The sequence below is a fragment of the Lotus japonicus genome, chromosome 3 (genome assembly GCF_012489685.1).
Source record: "Lotus japonicus ecotype B-129 chromosome 3, LjGifu_v1.2".
Classification (NCBI taxonomy): domain Eukaryota; kingdom Viridiplantae; phylum Streptophyta; class Magnoliopsida; order Fabales; family Fabaceae; genus Lotus; species Lotus japonicus.
Genome location: NC_080043.1, coordinates 55,128,270 through 55,153,006, shown reverse-complemented (window position 1 = coordinate 55,153,006; position 24,737 = coordinate 55,128,270). Strand labels below are relative to the sequence as shown.

General features: G+C 40.2%; 4 protein-coding genes across 4 annotated transcripts; 1 reads left to right on the top strand and 3 right to left on the bottom strand.

Moving 5' to 3' along the window:
- Positions 1–3,872: 3,872 nt before the first annotated feature.
- On the bottom strand, positions 3,873–4,738 carry LOC130749310 (uncharacterized). The gene has a single exon (XM_057602645.1). It carries the CDS (start codon positions 4,683–4,685, stop codon positions 4,248–4,250), a length of 438 nt encoding a protein of 145 aa, XP_057458628.1. The 5' UTR covers positions 4,686–4,738; the 3' UTR covers positions 3,873–4,247.
- Positions 4,739–12,497: 7,759 nt separating this feature from the next.
- On the bottom strand, positions 12,498–14,040 carry LOC130749421 (uncharacterized). The gene is made up of 2 exons (XM_057602775.1): positions 12,799–14,040; positions 12,498–12,693 (listed from the first exon to the last, which is right to left on the bottom strand). The coding sequence occupies exons 1-2, from the start codon at positions 13,543–13,545 to the stop codon at positions 12,505–12,507; spliced, it is 936 nt and encodes a 311-aa protein (XP_057458758.1). The 5' UTR covers positions 13,546–14,040; the 3' UTR covers positions 12,498–12,504.
- Positions 14,041–16,764: 2,724 nt separating this feature from the next.
- LOC130743331 (histone H4) lies at positions 16,765–17,501 on the bottom strand. Its single transcript, XM_057595526.1, has 2 exons — positions 17,348–17,501; positions 16,765–17,247 (listed from the first exon to the last, which is right to left on the bottom strand). The coding sequence occupies exon 2, from the start codon at positions 17,217–17,219 to the stop codon at positions 16,908–16,910; it is 312 nt and encodes a 103-aa protein (XP_057451509.1). The 5' UTR covers positions 17,220–17,247; positions 17,348–17,501; the 3' UTR covers positions 16,765–16,907.
- Positions 17,502–20,098: 2,597 nt separating this feature from the next.
- Positions 20,099–22,295, top strand: LOC130743329 (uncharacterized). The gene is made up of 2 exons (XM_057595524.1): positions 20,099–21,661; positions 22,000–22,295. The coding sequence occupies exon 1, from the start codon at positions 20,524–20,526 to the stop codon at positions 21,550–21,552; it is 1,029 nt and encodes a 342-aa protein (XP_057451507.1). The 5' UTR covers positions 20,099–20,523; the 3' UTR covers positions 21,553–21,661; positions 22,000–22,295.
- Positions 22,296–24,737: the final 2,442 nt, after the last annotated feature.

Here is a 24,737-nt window from a genome sequence, read left to right as displayed (position 1 = left end):
TGCCTTAATTCCAAGAAACCTGTTTTGAGTTCTAGAATTCTGTCGCCATAACCTATCTTAGAATTCACGGAGGAATGCGCAGGAAAAATCGGAATCGCGAAATTTTCATTTTTCCGCATTTTCTAAAACCTATAAATAGCAAGAAAATGAAAAAATTTCAAAAATCCTCACCATTCCCTTCACCCAAACCCGCGAGCACCAAGGAGGAAGGAGGAGAAGTGATTTTCGCCGTTTCTTGCCTGATCGTTGCACCGTTCGTTGCTACGCGTAGACCTCGAGGTATAGATGCTATTCCTTACTTCTGATCGTCAATTCTGTCGCTTTTCTCTGTCTTTCTATGCTCAAAGTTTTGAGCTTTTTGTAAAACTGTCCAAATAACTTGATTTCAGTGTCTAAACTTATTCCCTGCATGCCCAAGAGCATGTTTAGCAGATTACATTTTGCCGAATATCGCCGAAATGCCGCCGAATTTCAATTCTGCTTGTAAAACCCATTTTGAGCTAAAGTTTCATCCTTTAGGCTGAAAACTCTCGACTTAGCTTAGCGCTAGTAGGATTAGTTGTTATAAACGTCGTTGGTAACGTCCCCATCCAATTTGTTTTTCGAAATTCCAATTTTGAAATTCTGAGCTAAAAATATTGACCAAAATATCCCTGCGACAGTTTTCGACCCGATAATTTTTCTGAGAGTTTTCCTGGCCTAGATATCGCCTAAGAATACCTAGGAATTAAATTAGATCGAAGAAAAAGTTCGGGAAGCCCCATTTTGATAGTGGCCGAAACTTATATGCCATGGTACCATGTCCAAAAATAATTTTTGGGTCTGTATGACCTGAGTTATAGCGTAGCTCTCTCCGTTGTCGAAATTTTGGCTTTGGTTTCATGTCATTCTGAGTTCTGTAGCTCGAGTTATGGATGTTTTAGCGAATAAAGTGTTTTTGTACAAAACTTGAATCGAGTCAAAACTCATCCATTCGGGGAAAGCCCTTCCATTCGTGCCTAAATGTTGTACTCTGAAGCTTCTTGAGCTTTTTCGAACATTAGTTAGAATTGCTTCGACTGTATCGACTTGTGTTGATTCATTATTGCTTTGTTTGCTCAAAGGTTCAATTGTGGAAACTTTGGGGTTGACTGAACAAGCTTGTGAGGGAGACCTACACCGCGAGACTGGAACAACTCGAGGTTAGGGCAACTTACTTACTAGCTATTTGTATTGTAGGCGTCGATAACTTCGACTTGAGTATTGCTTGATATTGAATATTGCTTGGATATTGTTTATCGCTGTGAATTGGAAAATGTTTTCTGGAGGCTTCGGCCGAGTGAACTTATATGAGACGTGTGTCTCCGTTTTCTGAGAGGCTTCGGCCGTTTACTGGTTTCTGTCTTATGATTCCCGCACCGTATTATTGTCGCATCGCTCTTTAGAGCTGAATATTGTTGAATTGATATCGAATTGTGCGTGTTGACGCGATTGCGGAGCGTAGGACATTTGAGTTGGTTTTGTTGATCTTTCGGGTTGAGAGGAAACCCTAGGCAGGTCCTGACCTGAGGTCTGAGATCTAGCCCTCTTTGAACACTTAGACTTTTCCCGGGGATTATATTTGGGGGATTTGGGAAACTTTGAATAGTTGGAGTTTGGAACTTTAGAACTTATGGAACTTGGATTTCGATAATAAACCTCATAACTTGATTAACTCAACTTGAAATGCTTTGATTAATTAACAAGACCTTTAGGAAAATTTAAGAGTTGAAAATGAATGTGAAAAACGGGAAATAGTCGTAAAGCCTTGAACTTGAGATGATTTGATGGTCGTCACGGGGATGAACCATAGTGACCATGGAAATGTCACTGAGTGCAATATGTACTCCGGCTTTTCACAGCCTAGTCGCAAAGACGACTTTGACCTTCGGATACTTTTAAATTGAGATTTGTGGTTAAACTCGTACGTGTGAGGACGATTCGATGTTTGGTTAACCATATTGCATTATACATACGTTTGGGGTTTGGGACGGTCAAAAGACTGGGCCTTCACGAAGAACACCAAGAGTGTATCTTCGACGTTGCAGCGCGAATCCGTATGTCCAAACCCGACGGGTTGGGCCGATTCGGCAATAATTGTTGACACGCGCGGATCCGTATATTCAATCCGATGGATTGGATCGATTCAGCGGTAGTCACTCAGGCACGCGTGAGTCCGTATGTTCAATTCGATGGATTGGATCGATTCAGCGATTGCCATTTTAACTCGCATGAATCCGTATGTTCAATCTGAGGGATTGGATCGATTCAGCGATAACCTTTCGACTCGCGCGGATCCGTATGTTCAACCCGATGGATTGGATCGATTCGGCGATAGTCATTGGACACACACAACGTCCGTATGTTCGACTCTTTTGAGTGAACCGACTTGGCGTTGTCATTTGTTGCGTGTGCGAGTCCGTATGTTCAAACCCGATGGGTTGGATCGACTTGACATGCCTAATTATGGGAGTTGCGTGTGCGAGTCTGTATGTTCAACCCGATGGGTTGGATCGACTTGACATGCCTATTTGTTGGGATCATCTTTTGAGTTGACATTGCATGCATACATGCACCCTTATTGAATTGTTGAGTAATTGTTTATTGAACTGTTGAGATAGCAAATATCGAATTGTTTATTAGAGCCTTGATAACATGCTAAGTATATACCTTAAGATAGGCAACTGAGAACCTATATAAGTATATACCCCCTTTATCACATGTTGTTTGTATATCTATTGTATTCCGTGAGTTGACCCTAGCGCCTTGGCTTTGGTTGCATGTTTGTGTTTGGGCGGTCGGCCTGCTGCCAAGCGTCCGTCAGTCGATTCGTGATGATTCGTCACTCGAGGAGGACCAGGAGTGTGATGACTATTACTGAAGCTTTCGACGAGGACCCGGACTGAATGTATGACCAGATGAGGGTCGATGATGGAAGTATAGGGTATGGGTGTTTAGAGCCTACTAAGGTTGGGTGTTAGTGTCATAGCTCTGATTCGTCATTTGTACTTTTGGGACAGGGTAGTTTCCGACAGATTGCTTTTCGGTGTGGTTCTCCGTAAATGGGAATCGCATAGAGTAGTCGGACGTAGGAAGTCTTTTTGGAGGCCGTTTTGGGCTGGCTTACTTTCTTGGAAGACTGTACTTATAAAACTTATGACTCTATCTATGGGTCGCACTTGTTTGCCGTTGGGCAATACTTTTAGTTACTAGATGTTACTTTCCGTCACTTGAGGACACTCGTGACGATGATTTTGGTTGCAGCAAGGGCTGTGCTTTTATTGTATGTTAGTCGCTGTTAATCGCGATTGGGTTGAGTCTTTAAATTCGACAAGTCTTTTTATTTAAAAAGAAAACGAAAAAAAAAATATACCTGCTTTTTCCGCTTTATTTTATCTTTGGTTGCTAAAGTGACGCCACCGAAATCGGGGTGTTACAATGTTAGAGGCTTGTTCTTCAACTGTGCTGAACATGAAAGTTGTAGGGCTTCGCATTAGCTTTCCAACGACATATTATGGGCCTTATTTCGATATTGCTAGCTTCATATTCAATCTGTTCTAGCAAAACAGTCATAGAAACTAAAAGTGTAGAATTAAGCTATTTTCCATGAATAATCCAAATAAACACTAATGGTCAAAACATGGCTAAGTCATAACAATTAAACACAAAAATGTATATAATGAAGCTTATAAAGACACACGTAAAGTGTATCAATTATACGCTTATCACTCATAAATTAATTTTAAAAGTCTCAATCGCTTCCAAAAAAAAAATAAACACATAAATCACATTTGACCAACACATAATTGATCTTAAGAGTTAAGACACTCCATTAGTATTCAGGAACCCGCAGGATTTTACATTTAGGTGAGAAGTGATTGTAAGAATTAAGTTTTCGTTGGAGAAGTGAATCTAAAAATAATAAGAGTGGATACAATGATGCATTCCATTCTCCATCCAAATATACACAAGATAATCTAGTAAATTGGCATAATGTTTCAACACTTCACCCATTAAGCAAATCATTGGACGTTTAACTCTAAACTTTTGTGAAAGGAAAAATGCTTTGGCCCAACCGCTAAATGCAATGACTGTGCGGCCAAGGATTATTCTCAACACTCATCACAACACTATCGGTCATGGGAAGCCTTGGTTAAAATACTTAATGGTAAACCATTTATTCCAACTTAAGAGACATGCAAAATTAGAAGCTGTTCTGGGAATTTAGTTTAGAGTATAGATATCACAAGGAACCTCTGAGCCACATCAAACTTGTCAAAGTAGGAGAGCAACCTGTGATAGATTGATACCACTGCACAAGTGACATCCTTAGCCCTCCCAAGAATCTTCTTATTATTACCCTTAAGATCCAATTTACTGCTAGTGCAAAACACAAACTCCTTAGTTCTGCTCAAACAGTACTTGATGATCTTCTCAATGGCACCAACTTTCTTCCTTGAGAAAGTGTAGCTCTTCAAATATGTTTGCCTGCAGGAGAGGCTATCAACTCCTCTGGAATGAACATGAGGACTCTCGGAGTTGTTGTTAGAGTTCACTGTCTTCACAAATTCCACATCAGATTCCGGCCACTTGTAGAGGTTTGTGAAATTTGGCCTGACTGGTAAGGGTGTATCATTGACACGATTAGATTTGCAAACAGAGGCCATGGAATTTATGAAGGATTGCAGAGCATAATACACTAACTAGTTGAACTTGTTACATAGAGAGGCTGGGTGGTTATTAGACTATGATGAAGCTTTTATATAGTCTAAATTTCAGTCACAGGAAATAATTACTACTAGTATTAGATAAGTGCAAGGGAATGTGACAAAATCAGTCTTTTCAAATGATTTTTTAACGTTGAGAATTGTCCTATCTTTAAGGCCAAATTATTGTATATATTTTTAATTTTACTTGATAAAAATAATGTAAATTCGGATGATCAAAGACAAAGACCAGTATTTCTTCTAAAATGATGCATCATCCCAAATCATTAATACATAATCAGAATTTGATACATGAAAGTTAATTCCCATCTCAGCTTATTGCAAGAAGTGAAGAACAAAACACCTCCAATCTAGAGCCCAATCAAGATATCTTTTAAACCTAATATAATTTGAGGAATCTTCAACGTATGTATAGCAATCATGGCAAGTTTTGTATCATGAAAGGATAAACGAAGTTTGAATCAGCAAAAAGCCAAAAAGTAACAAAATTGTTGTCACATCATGCTACAATAGTTTCATATATAACATTTCTCAGTAACGATGAAAAAACCGTGTAGCTTTCTAGTTTCCGGCTGATTGCACCATCAAAGGCATCACAAACAAACAAACACTGCAGAATTAGAATATAGAATGGAACAAAACAACAGATGCAAAGCAGAAATTTGACCTTATCATTTCAACATTCAACAATAAACCCAAGACGAGAAACACTTTCAATCACACCCATTTCTGAGAATTGTACCCTCTATTGGCTCAACGAATGTACATGAATTTTTGGGCAGACAATATGTTACTCTTTTGGCACAACAAAATGAATTAAATATCACCAATGCAATCCTTAGAATGTTAGATAATAGTAATACAATGGGATTCAATCACCCGGGGAAATTGAAATTAACTACAAATCTAATGTGAAGTTAAATAAACCATTTCTCTGAAAACAACGAAACTGCTTCCAACTAATTAAAGCAAAAAAACTGGGAAAATTTTAACCTACACAAGTAAAAAGTGGTGCAAGGTTGCCCATCGGCCTTTTGACCCACTATAACAGGTTTTTAAAAAAAAATCAAAAAACATATTTTCTTAATTAAACATTTATTTTTAATTAATTTCAAAAAAAATTTATCCTTAATTAAATTTATTCACCATCAATTATATCACTCTTTCTTCATCTTTATTCTCCCACAACAGAAAAAAGAGAAAATAAACAAATTATTAATTATCATCTTCATTATTCTACAACCTGGAACTCATTTGCTATTATTCCAAAATTGAATCACCAAGCCAAGGCCTCCATAGCCACCACAGACCCAACAAACACCAGATTATGAGAGATTTAAATAAAAAATTATATTATTTCTTATCATTTAACTATGTGTGTAACCTCTCTTCTTCCCCAAGCTCTATCTTGCAACCTTCTTCTATTTTTCAGATCTGGAAATCAACATCCATAATCCTCATAAGCAGATCTGAATCATAGGCACCAACAACCCCAAATCAGGTGAAAAGATGTTACCTTTGATGACCCCAAATCTAGATTCGACCCATGACTGTTGAACGAGATCCAAACTCGCCCTGTGAATCGAAGTGGATTGAGAGCGAAAGGGGAGAGCAACGTCGGTCAGATACTCCACGATCTTGACACGACGAGGAGCGGCGGAATAGGAGGACGGTGGGATTTGCTTGGATCTGTGGTGGCTGGGTTTTCTCCTTCATCTCCTCTCTGTCTCTCTGTTTGATAGTGGTTTGGGGGGTTTTGTTGAAGGGTGAGATGGGGGTTTCTGATATCTGTTGGTGATGGGTCACTGCAAATTTCCCTCTCTGCTTCTCCTCCGTAGGCGCATTTTCTGGCGACCACAACACCCTTTGGTTCTTGGTTTGGTTCCTGGGTTCGTTTGTAGATCTGGGTTCTCGGTTTCAGTTGCAGGTGGGAGATGGAGGAGGTGGCGACTATAGCAGAAGAGGCCTTCGCAGATCTGTTTGGGTCTATGGCTTCTGAATTATTTTTTGGGTTTTCTGGGTTGGTTCTGAATTTTTTTTTGTTCTTGCAACTTCACGATAGTTGTTACCGGAATCCACGACGGAGGTCCGGCGGTGCATGGTTGAGATGGAGGGGAGGTTGAGGGAGAATATGGAGTTGTGCAAGACCTGGTCGTTGTTCATCGTAGTGGGTCATGGGGGAAGAAAGAGAGATGAAGATGAATGATGTATTATGGAATCTAGAAAATTCAAGTTTAGTAGATCCATTTAACTTAATTAATATTATCACAGGTTAATTATTGTAATTAATAAATCTGTATTTTTTATTTTTTAAAAAAAAACCGGAAAAACCTGCTATTGCAGGTCAAAAGTAGCTTGTGTAACCTTACACAAGCATTCAATTGTGCACCGTAAATTCCTCCAAAAAACTGACACTAAAGAACGAAGTAACTATAACTCATTGGCCCTCGTGCTTCTAGTTCTTTTCTTCCTTGTTCAACTTGAAATGATTTGTGGAAGGTTGATGTTCCTCATAAAATCAGGATTTTTCTCTGAAAATTATGAATAGGATTTTAGCTACTAGGGAGAATCTTGTAAAAAAAGTTTTTATTTGCTTTGGATACTGTTTGTCCCCTCTGTTGTGGTGCTTCTGAGTCTTTGCATCATTTGTTTCTTGACTGTGAATTTTCCAGGGCTGTATGGTTTGGGTTGGGTTATCCCACTGTGTTCTCAATTCGGCTGAGGTGGTTTCTCGGTTCCAAAATCTGCTGGGATTGAATGATTGTGACACTTGTCCTTGATTTGTCATGTGTTATACTTATGGTCCATTTGGAAGGCTCGAAATGACTTATGTTTTTCAGGAAGGATGTTGATCCTGTAAGAGCTTTTCAGGTTGCTTCTCTTTTTGATAGAGTTCATTTCAAGGAATGAGGGGCACATAAGGTAGAAGAAACCAAAGAGTTGAGAAGATGGCAGCCTCCAAATATAGGGAATATCAAGTTAAATGTTGATGCCAATATCAAGGAGGGGTGGCTCGGTATTGGGTGTGTCCTTAGGGATCTTATTGGTTTGGTGGTTATGACTGCTTGCAGTAGATGTAATGTTGTGGTAAATATTTCTATGGCTGAAGCCTTGGCTTTGAGGTAGGCCTTCACACGGGATTTGGGTTTAACACCCCACCCCTTAGGCTCCCCGCCCCACTTAAAGTGGGGAAAATACCGGAAACCCTCCTGGTTAATAACGGTAAATGATAAACCGTTACAATAACGGGCAATCATTTACCGATAGTCATTAAAACATATAAACACGACATATGGGTTTTGAAACCCGTAATTTCAAAACCCATTTCCCTCCCCAAATCGCACCCTCTTCAAATCTCTCCCAAAATCCTGTTCCACCACTGCAATCTCCCTCAAAGCTCCGGTCTCATCATCATCAAAGCTCCCTCAAAGATCCAAAACTCCCATTCCATTACATTCAAAAGGTAAGTTTTGATTTTCATTGATTCTCACATTTTAAGTTTGAATTAGGTGAATGATTGAACACTAGGGTAGTTGATTGATGATTAGAGGTAGGTTTTGTTGATTGAAATTGCATGAAATGAGTATGGGCACGAGTGGGGCGCGAGTAGGTCTGCCAGTGTTTAACACTATAATTTCGGAAAATGATTTTACGTTATGATAATGGAAAATGATTTTCCGATTTGATAAGGCAGATTGGCAGATTGTGGTTTTGAGGCCTGGATTGTTGTTTTGAGATTTGATAATTGAATATTGTTTGCTTTTCATAGTTGTTCAAGTTTGTTTGCTTTGCATAGTTGTTCAAGTTTGTTTGTTCTAGGATGATGTTTGTTCTAGGGTGAATATTGTTTGCTTTGCATAGTTGTTCAAGTTGTTCAAGTTTTCCGTTATGTTTTGCTTGTTTGTTCAAGTTGTTCAAATCTAGGGTGATGTTGTTCAAGCTTATTAGATAGTTGAATATTGAATAGTTCATATTGAAATAATTGATAAACATTTTGATGTTAAATTTGTTTGCTTTGCATAGATAGCGAGAATGAAGGGTGGGAGGAAGAGGTCTCGTCATGCTTCAACTAGTGAGGATGCAGAGGATCGACACGAGCGCTTGCATGCTTCCACCCGGCGCGGCGACCATATTCCAGCCACTCAGGCGGTAGAGGCTTCGGCTCCGTCTCCGTCTCCGTCTCCATTTGCTACTCCGGTCGGGGCTCCGTCTGCTACTCAAGCTCTGTCTGCTACTCCGGCTGCGGCTGTACTGGATCATATCCTGCTGTCTCCGATGGTTGAGATACCTCCTCATACCATTCCTCAGGAGACATCTGGCGAGGAGTCTTCTTCTGAGGCTAGTGGCGAGGAGTCTTCTTCTGAGGCTAGTGGTGAGGAGGAGGAGCCTCTTATTAAGCAGGAGGAGATTGATGCTGATGATGTCGTGCCAGAGGAGGGGGCACAGGGCGGTGTTGATGACCTCATCCAGAGGGTGGCACCGTTTCCGGGGGGGCCTGATGACCTGTCGCTTCTGGTGCATTATGTCGATCACAAGGCTCCTTGGACGTGGCATGCACTTCTACGCACATACACGCGGTACGAGGACCGTCGGACACTGAGGGTGGCCACTGTTGGGGGGAAGGTATGGAACCTCCCCTGTGATGGCGATTCAGAGGCCCATACACATGTTCGACAGCTGCTGCAGCAGACGGGTTTGTATCACCTACCTTGGTGCGGGTACCCGGAGACAGACCCACCTCTCATATTGGCCCTTGTTGAGAGATGGCATGAGGAGACGAGTAGCTTCCACATGTCGTTCGGGGAGATGACTATCACCCTGGACGACGTGTCGGCTCTTCTCCATCTCCCCATGGGGTCAAGGTTCTACACGCCGGGCAGGGGGGAGCGAGATGAGTGTGCAACGCTCTGCGCCCAGCTCATGGGAGGATCCGGCGCTGATTATCTTGTTGAGTTTGATGTGACGGGTGGCCAGAATATTCGGTTCCTTACTATCAAGGACATGTATAAGTCTGCTTTGGATGGTATGTCTTAATCATTACTTTATTAACTTGTATTTATTTTTAGCGTATTATTAAAAACTGTTAACTTAATTCATTTTACTGTAGAGCACCGGTATGAGGATGCTGCTAGGATTTGGCTGGTGAACCAGCTTGGTGCGACGTTCTTTGCCAGCAAGAGTGGGGCATACCACACGACTGTCTACTGGATTGGGATGCTGGAGGACCTTGGTCGCGTGTCGGAGTACGCGTGGGGTGCGATTGCGCTGGCATCGTTGTACGAACAGCTTAGTCGTGCATCCCGAAGGAGGACAGCCCAGATGGGAGGGTTCACCTCGCTCTTACTGTCATGGGCATATGAGTACATATCCGGCAGCGTCATTATCAGGAGGGAGGTACCAGACTACTCACAGGACCAGCCTAGGGCGCAGCGGTGGTCCACGTCCCAGATCGCGCATTCCGGACTCGATGAGAGGCGAGTCATGCTCGATGAGCTTACATTGGATGACATCATATGGACGCCATTTGAGGACCATCGGGCTGATCGACCGCAGGATCCCAGGGCCCTCTATTCTGGCTACATCAGGACACCTTACGGCCGATCTGTGAGCCGACATCTACCAGAGAGGGTTATGCGTCAGTTTGGCTACATACAGGACATCCCTCGACACCCCTCTGAGATCCAGACGACGGGGTCCCTTGCTGAGACCGCAGATGCTGCCTATGCTGAGTTTGAGCCGCACCTGCGCCCTCAGGGGATCCCTGTTACGTTTCCGGGAGAGGCGGTGGAGGGTTACATGAGGTGGTATAACAGAGTGTCCCATGTGTTCATCATCCCTGACGATAGGAAGGAGGAGCTCAGTGTCGTGGTAAGTTTGGATTCTAAACTTGTATATTATTTTATCCATTCATTTGTGATTCTTGTTAATGACATTTTTTTTGTATATTATTTTTTGCAGTCTGCTATACGTAGGGATGTGGAGTTGTTGGAGCAATCATTGGAGGTGCCAGGTGCTCTTGCATAAGGCACACAGGCCCGACTCCTCACTGATAGGGCGCTCGACCTTTTTCGATGGAGTTCCTTCGTTGGTACCCAGGGAGTTGCCTTTTCTGCTATTCGAGGAGCCGCAGCTGCCGGAGGCAGAGCTCGTGGAGGCAGAGCTCATGGAGGCAGACCCCGTGGAGGCAGAGCTCGTGGAGAGGGTGATCCTGGAGAGGGTGCTCGTGGAGGTAGAGCTCGTGGACCTAGAGGAGGTCGTAGGGGTCGGGGTCGGGGGGAGTGATTTTATAACTCTTGTTATGTGGGATCCCTTGTTATGTACATGAGACTCTTTATGTTATGACTATTGACTCTTTTTATTTACATGTTTTCTATTTTTAGTCTTAATATTATGACTCTTATAATGAAAAAAACAGTAACAACGACAACAGAAATAATCCAAAGCATGTAATGGTACATAAAAAATCCATAACAATCAGTTAAAAGGTTACACAACCAAATTAAACAGAAGCAACACGGAAAACAAAATTATTCCTCTGTGATATCGATGAAGTCATGGGGTCCGCAATCCTTTGGAAATACCTTGACTAGGTTGGGCAATGTTATATTAAGATAACAAACAGTTTCTCTAGGTGCAAACACAGCAACCTGCAAGTAAATTGCATACTTTAATCAAACCATGCATAGTTGTCCAAAATGAAGCAATTTTAATGTTTAGGGTCTACAGGATAGACCTTTTGGAGAACCAGAACAGATCTAACTGTTATGTCATTCGCAAATTCACTGTGGGTAAAGGCCTTGCGATGGATGCTAGCATCAACAGTACCTGTGGGGTCCTAAATTTTTGCAATCGTTTGACAAATAAATAGGAACGGTTAGAGAAGGGGGACAAAAGCAAGGGGGACAAAAGCAAGGACAGGACATACCTTGAGGGTAACTTTCGCATCTCCGAAACCATTGGGAGTGCAAGATTTGATAACAGCAACAACATTCTCCACCCTCTCAACATTCGCTATCAGAGAGCCCAGCGGAGTGGCAAATCCCCACTCTTGCAGGGCTGACAGCCAAGCATTTGAGTTGAAATCAGGATCAGTTTCGGTTGATCCGTGATCTAGCACACGCCTCACGATTTCCTTTGTTGGAATTAGTGGTGTGTTAGGGATGGATCTACAGGCATACATGGCAGCCTGGATAGCGTCAGCCGGGCCAGGAATGAGAGGACGAGAGCTGCCAGAATTGTTGCTTTGACGTTTGCAATGGCGGATGAATGGATTTGGGTCTTGTTCCATTGTGTGTGTTTTTTTTTTTGTCTAGGTCACAAGACAGGAAGAAGAGGATGAAGAGTAAGAAGGAGAGGCAAGACACAATAGAGATTTATAGCAGAATGGTCAGAAGATTTATGGTGTATTGGTGGATGGTATAAGTGTGATTGGGGTTGGTGGTTGAAAGTAATGTCAGAGTTGGTGGTTGAGAGTAATGTCAGGGTTCTAGTTCGTCGTGTAGTGGATGGAAATGACAAGACCTTCATAATGAAATGAAAATGACAAGACCTTGATAATGAAATGAAATGACAAATGAGGTATACTATTCAACGTACATCAAATTAACATTACCAAAAGCATCAAATGAAAATTAACATTACCAAAGTAACCTGTCAATCTATGATGATGTCTCCATAGTTATACTTAACAACCTAAGGATAAGGGCCATCAAATTAATATTACAGAGAGTTTACTAATGAATATTACACAGTAGAACACTCAATCTGTGGTGATGTCCACATAGCTATCATGATGACCACTAAAATGCCCAAGCCAAGCTTGGAATTCTGCAGCGAACATGTCTAAACGTGGACCATATGGGTCGCGCCAATGTCCGGAGGCAGCATCAGCATGCCATCGCCACTGGGGAGCAATAGGCGGCATAGGATGTCCAGGAGTTAAATGGAGCTACATTTTAGAGAATAACCATAAATTTAGATAACTTCCAAATACAAAAATTAATTGACATTTTAGTACGTAACTAAAATATTAGTGTATTTAATCAAAATATACCTGTATAAAGTGATCTATCACATGACCAATAGCTATAACAGGATGCACATCTGGTGGACCGGCTCCTCTCAGTGGAAGGTATGGGTTACAACCCATAGCGGATAAGGTTACGAGAACCAATCGGAACCTTGTGGCCACAAGGTATCCCATCTCTGGCAGTTGCATCCATTTATCAAAGGTGGTCGGGTCACCATGAGGAAGAGTGAGTCGATCATGTAAGGCATCAACAATCTGCCTGGACCACATGTCAGTATACATGAAGCTATTGTTTTCAAGTTCTCCTATCAACTCTGCCCTAACCCAAGGCCAACCGTCCTCACCGGCTGAATGCCCCAGTAATGCAGCAATGGATCTATAGCCACAGTTACCATCATCCTCAACATCTGTAACTGTGTGAATATATGGATGGAGAAATGATGGAAAATGACTCATGAAATGGCTTGTATCAGACTTCTTCGCACACTTCTTCCTCTTTGCTGGTTGTGAAGCCTTCTTTGCCGCTTTCATCTCCCTGTCAACAATCTCAAACCCTGATGGATCACGAGTCAAGGATCCTATTGCTCGACCCTTGGGTGGTTTGCTCCCCGTCAACTTAAGAGTGCGGTTGGGATTTATCCGAACCTCATGAGTACATAGTGAATTGCTTTCGGGACAATATATCGCCTGAAGCTTCCTCCTTACCATACTCTGCCCTCCAGTATCCAAAGATTGGAAGTAAAGTGTCAATGCCTCAACTTCTGGGTGCATTGCTCCATGGTCTAGTCCGCAAATATTTGAGCTGCCAGTATCTGCAACAGGTACATGCTCCCAACGTAGGCTCTTCCAGAATGGATGAATTGCCTCATACGGAATTCTTCCGTAACCTACAAGTGCACAAACATGTCACATTCAATCACAAATATAAATAATTGGAACTAATTGACAGGAGAGTGGTTGACCGGTAACTTGCAAGTTGACAACCGCAAGGTAGTCCATGAGTCTCTCTCAATAAGCAATCGCATCTGCCGCCGTAGGACTTCATTCTGGTCTGTTCAGCATCAATGAGTTTCAAGCATTTGTTTGACACAAATCCCCTAATATTTGTGTAGAATGGGGTCTTGAAAATGTGATCAATTCTGTTAAAACTACGCTCAAACGATGTTACTATCTCAGTGTGACGATTGATGGTCAAACTATGCGACGCATCCCATGAAGTGGCTAGGTCACCCTTGTTGTTCCGCAACATCAACTTCAAGTTGGCATGTGCACCTTCAACCCTGCATACTAACAACGCGCCTTATTACTTTAAATCTTAAAACATATAAGAATTAATACAGTAATCATCTATGAAATGAAAAACATATAACAAGTAATAACATTTTTTTTTACCTGTTACTTGTTGTTGTTCCAAAATGCATCACATGATTTGTCCATGCCTTGGCAAATTTCTCCTTGTGGACCAACCATGTAGTAGAACAATAAGTGCTAAACTTGTTGTATTTAGGCTTGCACATTTTAAACAATTTCATCCAATGCCCTTCAAATTCTGTAACTGTTGGAGCATCTACCAAGTCGGCCCACTTCTCCATAACCTCTGCAACAAAATTATCCGTGCCAACATACTCTTTGCACTTTGCCAAAACACACTTGTTGATGTGCCACAAACATAATAAATGGGTAGTGATGGGAAGGCTTTGTTTAGCAGCACTCAATAAGACCAGATCTCGGTCAGTCACAATCACTGTAGGCAACCTGGATTGGTCGGAAATAAGAGACTTCATACACTCCAATGCCCAAATGTAGTCATATGTGCCCTCACTACCAATGTAGCAGAATGCTATTGAGTATGTTTTATCCGTGGAGGTCAGGCCAACAATCTCGAGCAAGGGTAGTTTGTATTTGCTTGTCTTGTATGTGCAATCCATGATCACTACATATGGGAATGTGTTGAAAAGTTTGACGGCATTCGGATGAGCCCAAAATACATCTCTAATCACTTCCGATCCGGGTTCATTTCTTTCAAAGTGAACATACTTCTCATCGTCCAACTTCTGCAGCAAGTATTGCATCTCTGTCAATGACCCACGAGCAGATTGTCTAAACCGCTTGCAAACACCATAAATTTGTTGGATGGTACACAAGTTTGAAGAATTTTTTTCCTTCATGGACGCCAACATCTTTCTCGGTGGAACCCAAGTCTTAGCCTGATTTATCACGTCCTCCTTCTCCTCACTAGTCAGTCGACCAGCGTAATTGTGGCCAAGTAGTGACCTAGCTGGTTGATGGATGTGTCTACCATCCATCACCTTCAACCACCATCCTCTACCATCTTTCGGACGTCGTCCTTTTAGCCTAAAAGGACAACCTGTCTTTTGTGTTGACGTTCCTTCAACAAGATCAGGATCTCTGTAGGGAACATACACACTATGCTTCTCACACCCCAGAATAACATATTCTTTTCTTCCATTCGCACCACTATCAGACTTTGTTGTCACCAAAACAAAATTATTTGCCATAGAAATGTCGCGAACTCATTTCATAAGATCATCTCTCAAAGGGAAACGATGTTTCATGATAAACAAAGCATAAGACATAGGCATAAACAAAGCATAAACAAAACATGCAAAAATTTGTTCAATAAGTACCTGACTAGTCGCATACAAATGGGAGACATCTATAGTTATAACCGGGGGTTCAAATGGTGATGGTTGCTCCTCTTTTAGCTCCTCTTGATTATCATTTTCCAATTCAGCAGCATTTATCAATTGTGATTCACCAAAAACAAAATAGTCTGTCATCCCTGTAAGTCAAAACGATAAATCAATGTCCGACAACAAAACGGTAAATAAATATCCGTCTATACATCGGTTAATCATTATCCGTCTCCAAAACGGTAAATCATGTTCCATTTCCACAGCGGTAAATCATTTACCGAATTAGTTCGCGATACAGAGGCCTATATTACCAACTTAACTACCTAAACTAACTACTTAAACTAACAACTACCTACTTAAACTAACTATAAATAAAGTACTAAAGACTAACAACACTTACCAGGAGTTTAAAGCTTGGTGGTGGTGGTGGTGTTGGTGGTGGTGGTGGTGGGAAAGAAGGAAAGTGGAGATGTTGGTGGTGGTGGATGTGAGGGAGTTGAGAAGGGTAATGTTGATGGAAAAAGATGTCTGTGACCTGCTGCATGTCAGATAAAGTACAGGGGGTCTAGGATGAGTTGATGGAGGGAGAAGTAATGGTGAAAAGGTGATCAAATTGCCAGAAACCACAACGGTTAATGATTTACCGTTTTCAATATACAATTCGGTTAATCATTAACCGCATTTGTTCTTCATGTACTGGGATAATGGTGTAAAGGTGTTCATACTGGGGAAACAAAAACGGTTAATGATTTTACTGAATCGTATATTGAAAACGGTAAATCATTAACCGCAAGGTACTTTTGGGATAAAAAAAAAGACTGGGCCAAACCCAAATCCCCCTTCACACTCATGGTGCATCGTGGTTTTCCCAGAGTTCTAGCTAAGACAGATCCCTTGTCATTGATGACTGCTGTAGCAAGTGGTTTTCAGGCTAGACAGCTTTCCCCAGATCTCCAACTTATCATTGATGACTGCTGTAGCTTGATCTCTGATTTTGAGTTTGTCTCAGTTTCTCATTGTTTTAGAACACAGTTTGGATGGGGCATGTCACTCTAAACATCATGGATGTAGCTTGTTCTGATTTCCCGTATTAATGAAAGTTCATTCTTTCTTCAAAAAACTATATCATTGGCATAATCATCCCCATCGTCATCACATTGAGGATGCATCCGGTGTAAATACCTACAATATTATCCTAAATGTAATATGAATTAATTTTAAAACATGGTTATTTGAGTTAATGTTAGATTTGTAGTTTAGTGAACTCAAAACATAAGTAATTATACATTGCAACCGAGATGTAACATTGCAGATAACCAAGAACTCAACTACCTATTGCAAATTGCTGCTAATTTCTTTCTTTACCTAAAGACACCACCAACAATCCATCAAACCAAATAAACACAATCCTTGCCAGCTTTTTTCAACATACAATCAAAGACAAACAGTAACATATGAAACTAGAATACCAAAACCCTAACCCCCAAATCCGTAAAGGGTCCTTCCCTGTCTCTTGAGAGCATACACCACATCCATGGCAGTAACAGTCTTCCTCCTAGCATGCTCAGTGTAGGTAACAGCATCACGAATCACATTCTCGAGAAAGATCTTGAGAACACCACGAGTCTCCTCATAGATCAAGCCACTGATACGCTTCACGCCACCCCTGCGAGCCAATCGCCGAATCGCTGGCTTCGTGATTCCCTGAATGTTGTCGCGGAGAACCTTACGGTGTCGTTTCGCTCCTCCCTTTCCCAATCCCTTGCCTCCTTTTCCACGCCCAGACATGCTGTCACTCAGAAAATCGAACTGAAATCTACAGTAAATCACAACCAGATAGAAATTTTCAGAAACAGAAAAAAAAAAACTATATCAATGCAGCGAGATTTTACAGTTGAGAATTGATTTCAATTTACCGGTGAGAAGATGGAGATTGGAGATGAACTGAGATGAGAGGGTGATTTGAGATTTTGAGGGATGGAAATTTGGTTTGATGTGGATTTGTTTTATAGGTAGTGATGAAGGGAGATTGGGGAATTGTGTTGATCCGTGTGATGGGTTTCGGAATGTGTTAGGGACGGTCGATTGGTTTGTATGTACGGTTGAGATGAGAGATGAGACTAAGTGTGGATCGATGACGTGGAATCACTGAGGGTGTTGGCGGGTTCGGTACCGCGGATGGATCATTTCATTTTCGCCATTTCTCGTTTTGGGTGGATGCCGCCAAGAAAGTCTCCCAATGTTGTTTAAAATTTAAACAGACTATTTATATCTGGTTAGAAGAACAAAAATGTAAATTTTATTAGAATAAATTTTACATACTATAAATAAATTTATTAGAATAAAAACTAAAAAGGCATAATATGTGTTTAGATTATTATTAATATATTACCATTCTAACACTTAAGTATGTTAGAACTCAAACCTAAATGCTATGAATAAATAGCATGTTATATAAATAAACGACTAAAACTTTATTTATAAGCTCGGAGCTCATTACAATTGTCTTTGTAAGTGAGAGAGACCCTTTAAGCTAGGCTTTAGAGGAGGCACATGGCATATGATCGTCTTGTCGTAGTTCATTGTGTCACTATCTTCAGATGACCATGGCGGACACTTACTAAGCAAGATGTTACTCCTTGAGTCATTTAGTCCAACCTTAGTCGACTGAGATGTCTTCAAACTAGGTGGTTAAGAAGTCAGAACACATTGCCCTATTATGTAACTCTTACTACACTAGGCCCCGTTTGGATAAACAACTTAATTAAGCACTTATGGTCATAAGCGCTTATGACATAAGTGCTTATTCATAAGCTATTTTTAAAAATTTATTGAAATAAATTAAAAATAAGCTGTGTATAAGCATAAGCTGTTTTTCATAAGCTATCCTGAGTAGCTTATGAAAATAAGCTGAAAATAGCTTATGGCAGACCATAAGCTGTTTGCATAAGCTCTCCCAAACACTGGCATAAGAGCTTATGCTGTCAGATAAGCTCAAATAAGCTCTTCCAAACTGGGCCATACTTGAGGAATATTTGAGGTATTTGCTTATCTTGCTCATTCTGGTAACCATACTTTCTGCCTTACCAAATCATCTATTGACCCTTGGATTATTGATTCAAGTACTTCCTATCATATTTCTAGTAATTCTGCTTTACCTTGTTGATCTTGTGACTCACACGAACTCTGCACAACCCATCACCTTGGCCCATAGTTTTAAAACTTGGCTCATACCGGTTTGTTTGGGACTCGAACCTAAGACTGGTTCGGTTGAAGGTTCAGATAGGTTGTGTCATCAAATCGGTCTAACTCAGATTGACTTGTCAAACTCGAGTGGTTGAACCAGATGAGCGAACAACTGAAACCTGAATGGGGAAGAAATTGTAAATGACTGGATTCGAACACAATATGTGGCACTTAAAAAAGTTGTCTTACCACTAGGTCACCTGCTATTTAATGACAGCATGTGCACATTGTTTCTTTTATACATCGAAATATAATCACACAAATGAAAAATATGAGAAATGGTAGGTTGTATGAGTTGTATTGTTAATTTTTAATTTTTTTTTAATATGCACTAAGTCAAGTCAAGCAGTTTGCCCAATGACTCATTGACTCAGTACGACCAAATTGATGACCGAGCCGTTTAACACTACCTTGGCCAATGGCCTTAAACAGGTTTAACCCTCTACAACATGTCACTTTGGCCAATGAATCTAAACAAGTTATTACAAAATTTTGGTGGTGTCAAACATATATCTTTTGTTCCTTTGGACTATGTGTTGTCGATTCCAAAATCGTCCATATAGTCCTGTTTCTGTTATTTGCTTAGCTAACGCCTTAAATTGTTTCATCCCCTTTACTCAAAAATATGTTGTACATGATTAGAGTATCAGAGTACGGGGAGCATGATCGACATTGATCGTGTTACAAGGTATTTGTATTCTGTTATCACCATCAATTGTTTAAGCTTCTTCTCCACCTATAGATTGATCATTGTGAGCTTATCAAAGCTCAAAAAGATGTTTCTGAGTCTTTTCTCTTTGTGTTCTCTTGCTTTGTGAGCTATGTCAACTAGCTGAATAATCTCAAGTATAAGCGGTGCTATAACCCATAAAAAAATATTGTACATAGAAAGAAATAGAGAATGAAAAACTAAACACTAGCATCTAGCCCAAATTACGAACACAGGCTGACTCCAACACAGAGACTCAGAGAGGATCCTTCAAGCGTCGGATTGTGTTAACACATTTGCTTGAATTCATTGTAATATTTGGGAGCCAAGCTGTATTGTGTCTATGCAATTGGGTTCCAGACTTCCAGTACTTATAAACTTTATTTACTCCTTTTCACAAGTGTTTGGAAATCATTTTATGTTAAGGTTAGAACTCAATTTCAAAATGTTCAATTTTACAAATTGAGAGTGCTCGATTACTTTTCTGAAGCTTTCACTAAGTAAAGCCTCATACGTTAATCTGCCCATTGACAAGATATTTAGCTTTGAAAATGGTCCTTTCTTAAAGCCCAAACAAAACATTATCTCATTAAACCTATGGTGACCAATTTGATTATTTAGTATTTACTAATTGAATTTAACAGCTATATACTCCTAGCTGTTATCAACCTCCACAGTATTAATTATTGAGGAAGTTAGTAGTTAGTTAGAAGTAATATCAAGATTAGTTAGAGTCAGTTACACTTTCTGTTTTCAATTAAACTTGTGATTGATTGAGGCACTATATAAAGTCCTCTATTGTACAGAATAATCAGTTTTTTCATTGAATGAATTACACAATTATATTTTCCACATGGTATCAGATGATTCTATTCTCGTTTTTCTCTCGCTTTCTCTCATTTTTTTTTTCTCGTTCGCTTCCGCATTCGTGGTTGATCTTCTTCTCTTGATTTCGTGATTTTGGTTGAGGCGTTGATTTTGATTTCTTCGATCTCCAGCCTATGTTCTTTGATCTCTTCGCAGTCTTGGGTTCGATTGGTTGAAGCGTTGATCTCTCTCTTCTCTGATTTCTGTTCTTCAATTTCTTCTCAGTTTTGTGCCCTAGTTGATTGTTTTGTTGCTGATTGTTGAAGATTCATGGTGAATCCTCCGATTGATGTTCACAGTCCTTACTATCTTCATCCTAATGAGAATCCCGGTGCGAATTTGGTGACTGCATCTCTGGTTGGCAATAACTACCATTCTTGGTCTCAGGCCATGTGGCGTTCTTTGAAGACCAAGAACAAACATGGGTTTGTTGATGGTTCCCTTCCGAAACCTGCAGCTGATGATCCTTTATTTGGTGTATGGGATCGCTGCAACACTTTGGTGATTTCTTGGCTTACACAAGCAATGGATCCGGTTATAGCTCAAAACATTTTGTGGATGGATCTTGCTTCTGAGATCTGGGCAGATTTGAAGTCCAGATATTATCAAGGTGATTTGTTCAGAATTTCAGATCTTCAAGAAGAGTTGTATTCTCTTAAACAAGGTGACATGCCTATCACTACTTACTTTACTCGATTGAAGAGTTTATGGCAAGAATTAGAAGCTTTTAGGCCAATTCCTTCTTGTACCTGTGCTGTTTCTTGTACTTGTGATTTGATTCCAATTGTTAAAAGCTATAGAGACAGTGATTATGTGATAAGATTTCTCAAGGGTTTGCATGAGAATTATGCTGCTGTGAGGTCCAGTATCATGTTAATGAATCCTTTGCCCCCAATTTCCAAGGTTTTTTCCTTGCTAGTCCAGCAAGAGAGACAGTTTAATTCAGTCAATCTTGAAGAGAGTAAAATCTTAGCCTATCATTCAGATGCTGGAAAAAAGTATGCTCATAATGCAGATCATGATAGTCATGAACAAGATAGATCCAAAAGAACTCCATATCCTTCAAAGGGAAAAGGAAATAGTGGTCGATATGCTGCAAAAGAGTGTAGTTTCTGTCTCAGGTCTGGTCATACAGTTGATTACTGTTACAAGAAATATGGGTACCCTCCTAATTTCAAGAAGAATGGGAGTTTTAATTTTGTTACTCAAGAAGATGGTGATGATTTTGATGCCAAATCGGCTTGTTCTTTTAAGCCTGAAGTCAATCATTCAACACCGGGGTTTACTGCTGAGCAATAGAAGACTCTATTGGCTTTATTGTCTCCGTTTTCTACCAGTTCTGGTCAGGCTTCATCAAGTAATCAGATTGCTACTGTTGTAGCAGAAAATGGTTCTGGCAATACATCAGGTATACATTGTACTACTACTGCAGTCTCTGGGGTTATTTTAGCAGCTTCTGGAATTTTTGCTAAGCATGATTGGTTATTAGACACTGGTGCTACTCATCATGTGTGTCATAATTTGGATGTTTTTCAAGCTAGACAAGTTCATCCAGTGCTTTTGTCTATGCCTAATGGACAAAAAGAAATTGCACATATGGCAAGCTCAGTTTATTTCTCAGAGAAGTTATTTTTAGCCAATGTCCTATATGTTCCATCTTTTAATTTCAACCTTATCTCAGTTTCAGCTCTTGTTAAGTCCTTAAGCTGTAGATTAGACATTTTTTATGGATGTTGTTTGCTTTAGGAACGCCCTACCCTGAAGACGATTGGTGCAGCTGAGGAGAGGGGTGATTTATATGCACTGATAGATCCAGCAGTCAAGGTCAAGCATCCCCCAGTTGAAGACAACATCAAGACTCAAGTCTCTCATTTCAATTTCTGCCAATTTGATTGTAATTTGTGGCATTTACGATTAGGACACACTTCTTCTAAGAAGTTAGCCATTCTTCAGAAAAATTTCCCTTTTATTACTTGTAAGAAGATTACTTCTCCTTGTGATACTTGCCATATGGCAAAACAAAAAAAATTGTCTTTTCCAAATAGTGTAACATTGTCTTCTGAGATTTTTGATCTTATTCACACTGATATTTGGGGTCCCATTGCAAATGTGTCTACTTCTGGTCATCGATATTTTTTGTCAATTGTTGATGATAAATCTAGATTCACTTGGATTTATTTCATGAAACAAAAGTCAGAAACTTCCAGTTTGATTCAGTCTTTCATAACTTATGTTCAAACTCCGTTTCATAGAAAAGTTAACCATTCGATCAGATAATGGACTTGAGTTTCAAATGCTAGATTTTTATGCTAAACAGGGCATTATTCATCAAACTTCTTGTCCATATACTCCACAACAGAATGGAGTGGTGGAGAGGAAGCATCAACATTTGTTAGAAGTCACTAGAGCTTTGTTTTTTCAGTCACATGTGCCTAAAACTCTATGGCATTTTGCAATGACACATGTAGTTTACATTATTAACAGATTGTCATCAGTAAAGTTACAATCTCAATCTCCTTTTCAAATTCTCTACAATGCTTTACTTGATCTCCAACATCTTAAAATCTTTGGCTGTCTTTGTTATGTTTCTTCTTTGCCAGTTCATAGAGGTAAATTAGATCCCAGGTCCCACAAATCAGTTTTCTTAGGTCATAAATCAGGGGTCAAGGGTTACATTACTCTAAATCTTACAACAAAGGAAGTCACAATTTCTAGGCATGTGCATTTTCATGAGCACATTTATCCTTTTGTTGACAAAACTGTTTCTTTAGTCCCAAGTGAACTACCGGTTGTTCCTGTGTTCCCTAAGACCACTTCTCTGGACTTACCTTATTCTGATGACCAACCACAAAATCATACTGAGGCAGAACAATTGAATGAGGAGATTCCTATACCTGAACTAAGAAGATCTATGAGGCAGAGAGTAGCACCACAGCGGCTGGCCGATTATTACTGCAACTTGACCACCACCTCAGCAACACCATCTTCTTCTATTGTCAGGTATCCTCTTACCAATCACATGACATATTCACATTTATCTAAACCTCACCAGAATTATTCTTTAGCTATATCTGCTGTGATTAAACCAAAAACATACAAAGAGGCCATTACACAGCCATGTTGGAAATAAGCTATCAATTCTGAGTTGTAGGCTTTGCATAACACTCATACTTGGGTTTTAACTCCTCTTCCTGCAAGTAAGAAGACTATTGGCTGTAAATGGGTTTTTAGAGTAAAACACAGGGAATATGGTACAGTTGAAAGATGCAAAGCTAGGTTAGTAGCTAAAGGATTCACACAAACTGAATGCATTGATTTCCTGGAAACTTTCAGTCCAGTGGTGAAGATGACCACAGTCAGAGTTATTTTAGCCTTGGCTTCTATTCATAATTGGCATCTGAAGCAGCTTGATGTTAACACAACATTTCTTCATGGTGATCTTGATGAAGAAGTCTACATGGAACATCCTCCTGGTCTTGATTTACCTCAACCTGGCATGGTCTGCAAGCTCATCAAGTCCTTCTATGGATTGCAACAAGCAAGTAGGCAATGGAATGCTAAGTTGACAGAAGTATTGATACAACAAGGTTACTTTCAATCCAAGGCTGATTATTCTCTTTTTACCAAAAGAGAAAATGGTTCATTTACAGTGATCCTGGTTTATGTCGATGATTTGATGTTAACTGGTAATGACATAACTGGGATCAATTCCATCAAAACCTTATTGGATGACAAGTTCAGCATCAAAGACTTAGGTGATCTTAAGTATTTCCTTGGTCTTGAAGTGGCTAGGTCTAAGCAAGGTATTGCATTGTACCAAAGGAAGTATGCATTGGACCTTCTTGCTGATACAGGCTTGACAGCTACTAAGCCAGTAACCAGCCCTATGGATTCCACAGTTAAAATACATAAGGGTTCTGGGGAGAGACTACAAGATGTTAGCAGTTACAGAAGATTAATTGGTAGATTACTATATCTAACCAATACTAGAGCTGATATTACATTTGTTGTCCATCATCTTAGTCAGTTCCTAGATTGTGCTACTGATGTTCATTATGAAGCAGCCCTAAGGATACTGAAATATGTCAAAGCAGCACCAGCAAATGGACTCTTTTTCCCTTCTACTTCTTTCATCACACTGAAAGGCTACAGTGATTCTGATTGGGGTGCTTGCATAGATACAAGGAGATCTGTTACTGGTTATTGTTTCTTCTTAGGCAACTCATTAATTTCCTGGAGAAGTAAGAAACAAACCACAGTTTCCAGGTCTTCCAGTGAGGCTGAGTATAGAGCTCTATCACAATCTAGTTGTGAAGCTTTATGGTTAACTTACCTACTCAATGATTTGCATCCAAACTCCTTGCAGCCAGTGAGCATCTTCTGTGACAATCAATCTGCTCTACAGATTGCCAATAATCCAGTTAATCATGAAAGAACCAAATACATTGAAATGGATGTTCATTTCATTAGAGATAAGCTTCAGG

Excerpts from the sequence above, each read along its gene's own strand:
- LOC130749310 (XM_057602645.1), bottom strand. The coding sequence starts at position 4,685 with ATGGCCTCTGTTTGCAAATCTAATCGTGTCAATGATACACCCTTACCA.
- LOC130749421 (XM_057602775.1), bottom strand. The coding sequence starts at position 13,545 with ATGCACCCAGAAGTTGAGGCATTGACACTTTACTTCCAATCTTTGGAT. Across the intron at positions 12,694-12,798 it reads TGATAGATCACTTTATACAG|CTCCATTTAACTCCTGGACA; the intron begins GTATATTTTGAT and ends TCTAAAATGTAG.
- LOC130743331 (XM_057595526.1), bottom strand. The coding sequence starts at position 17,219 with ATGTCTGGGCGTGGAAAAGGAGGCAAGGGATTGGGAAAGGGAGGAGCG.
- LOC130743329 (XM_057595524.1), top strand. The coding sequence starts at position 20,524 with ATGGTGAATCCTCCGATTGATGTTCACAGTCCTTACTATCTTCATCCT.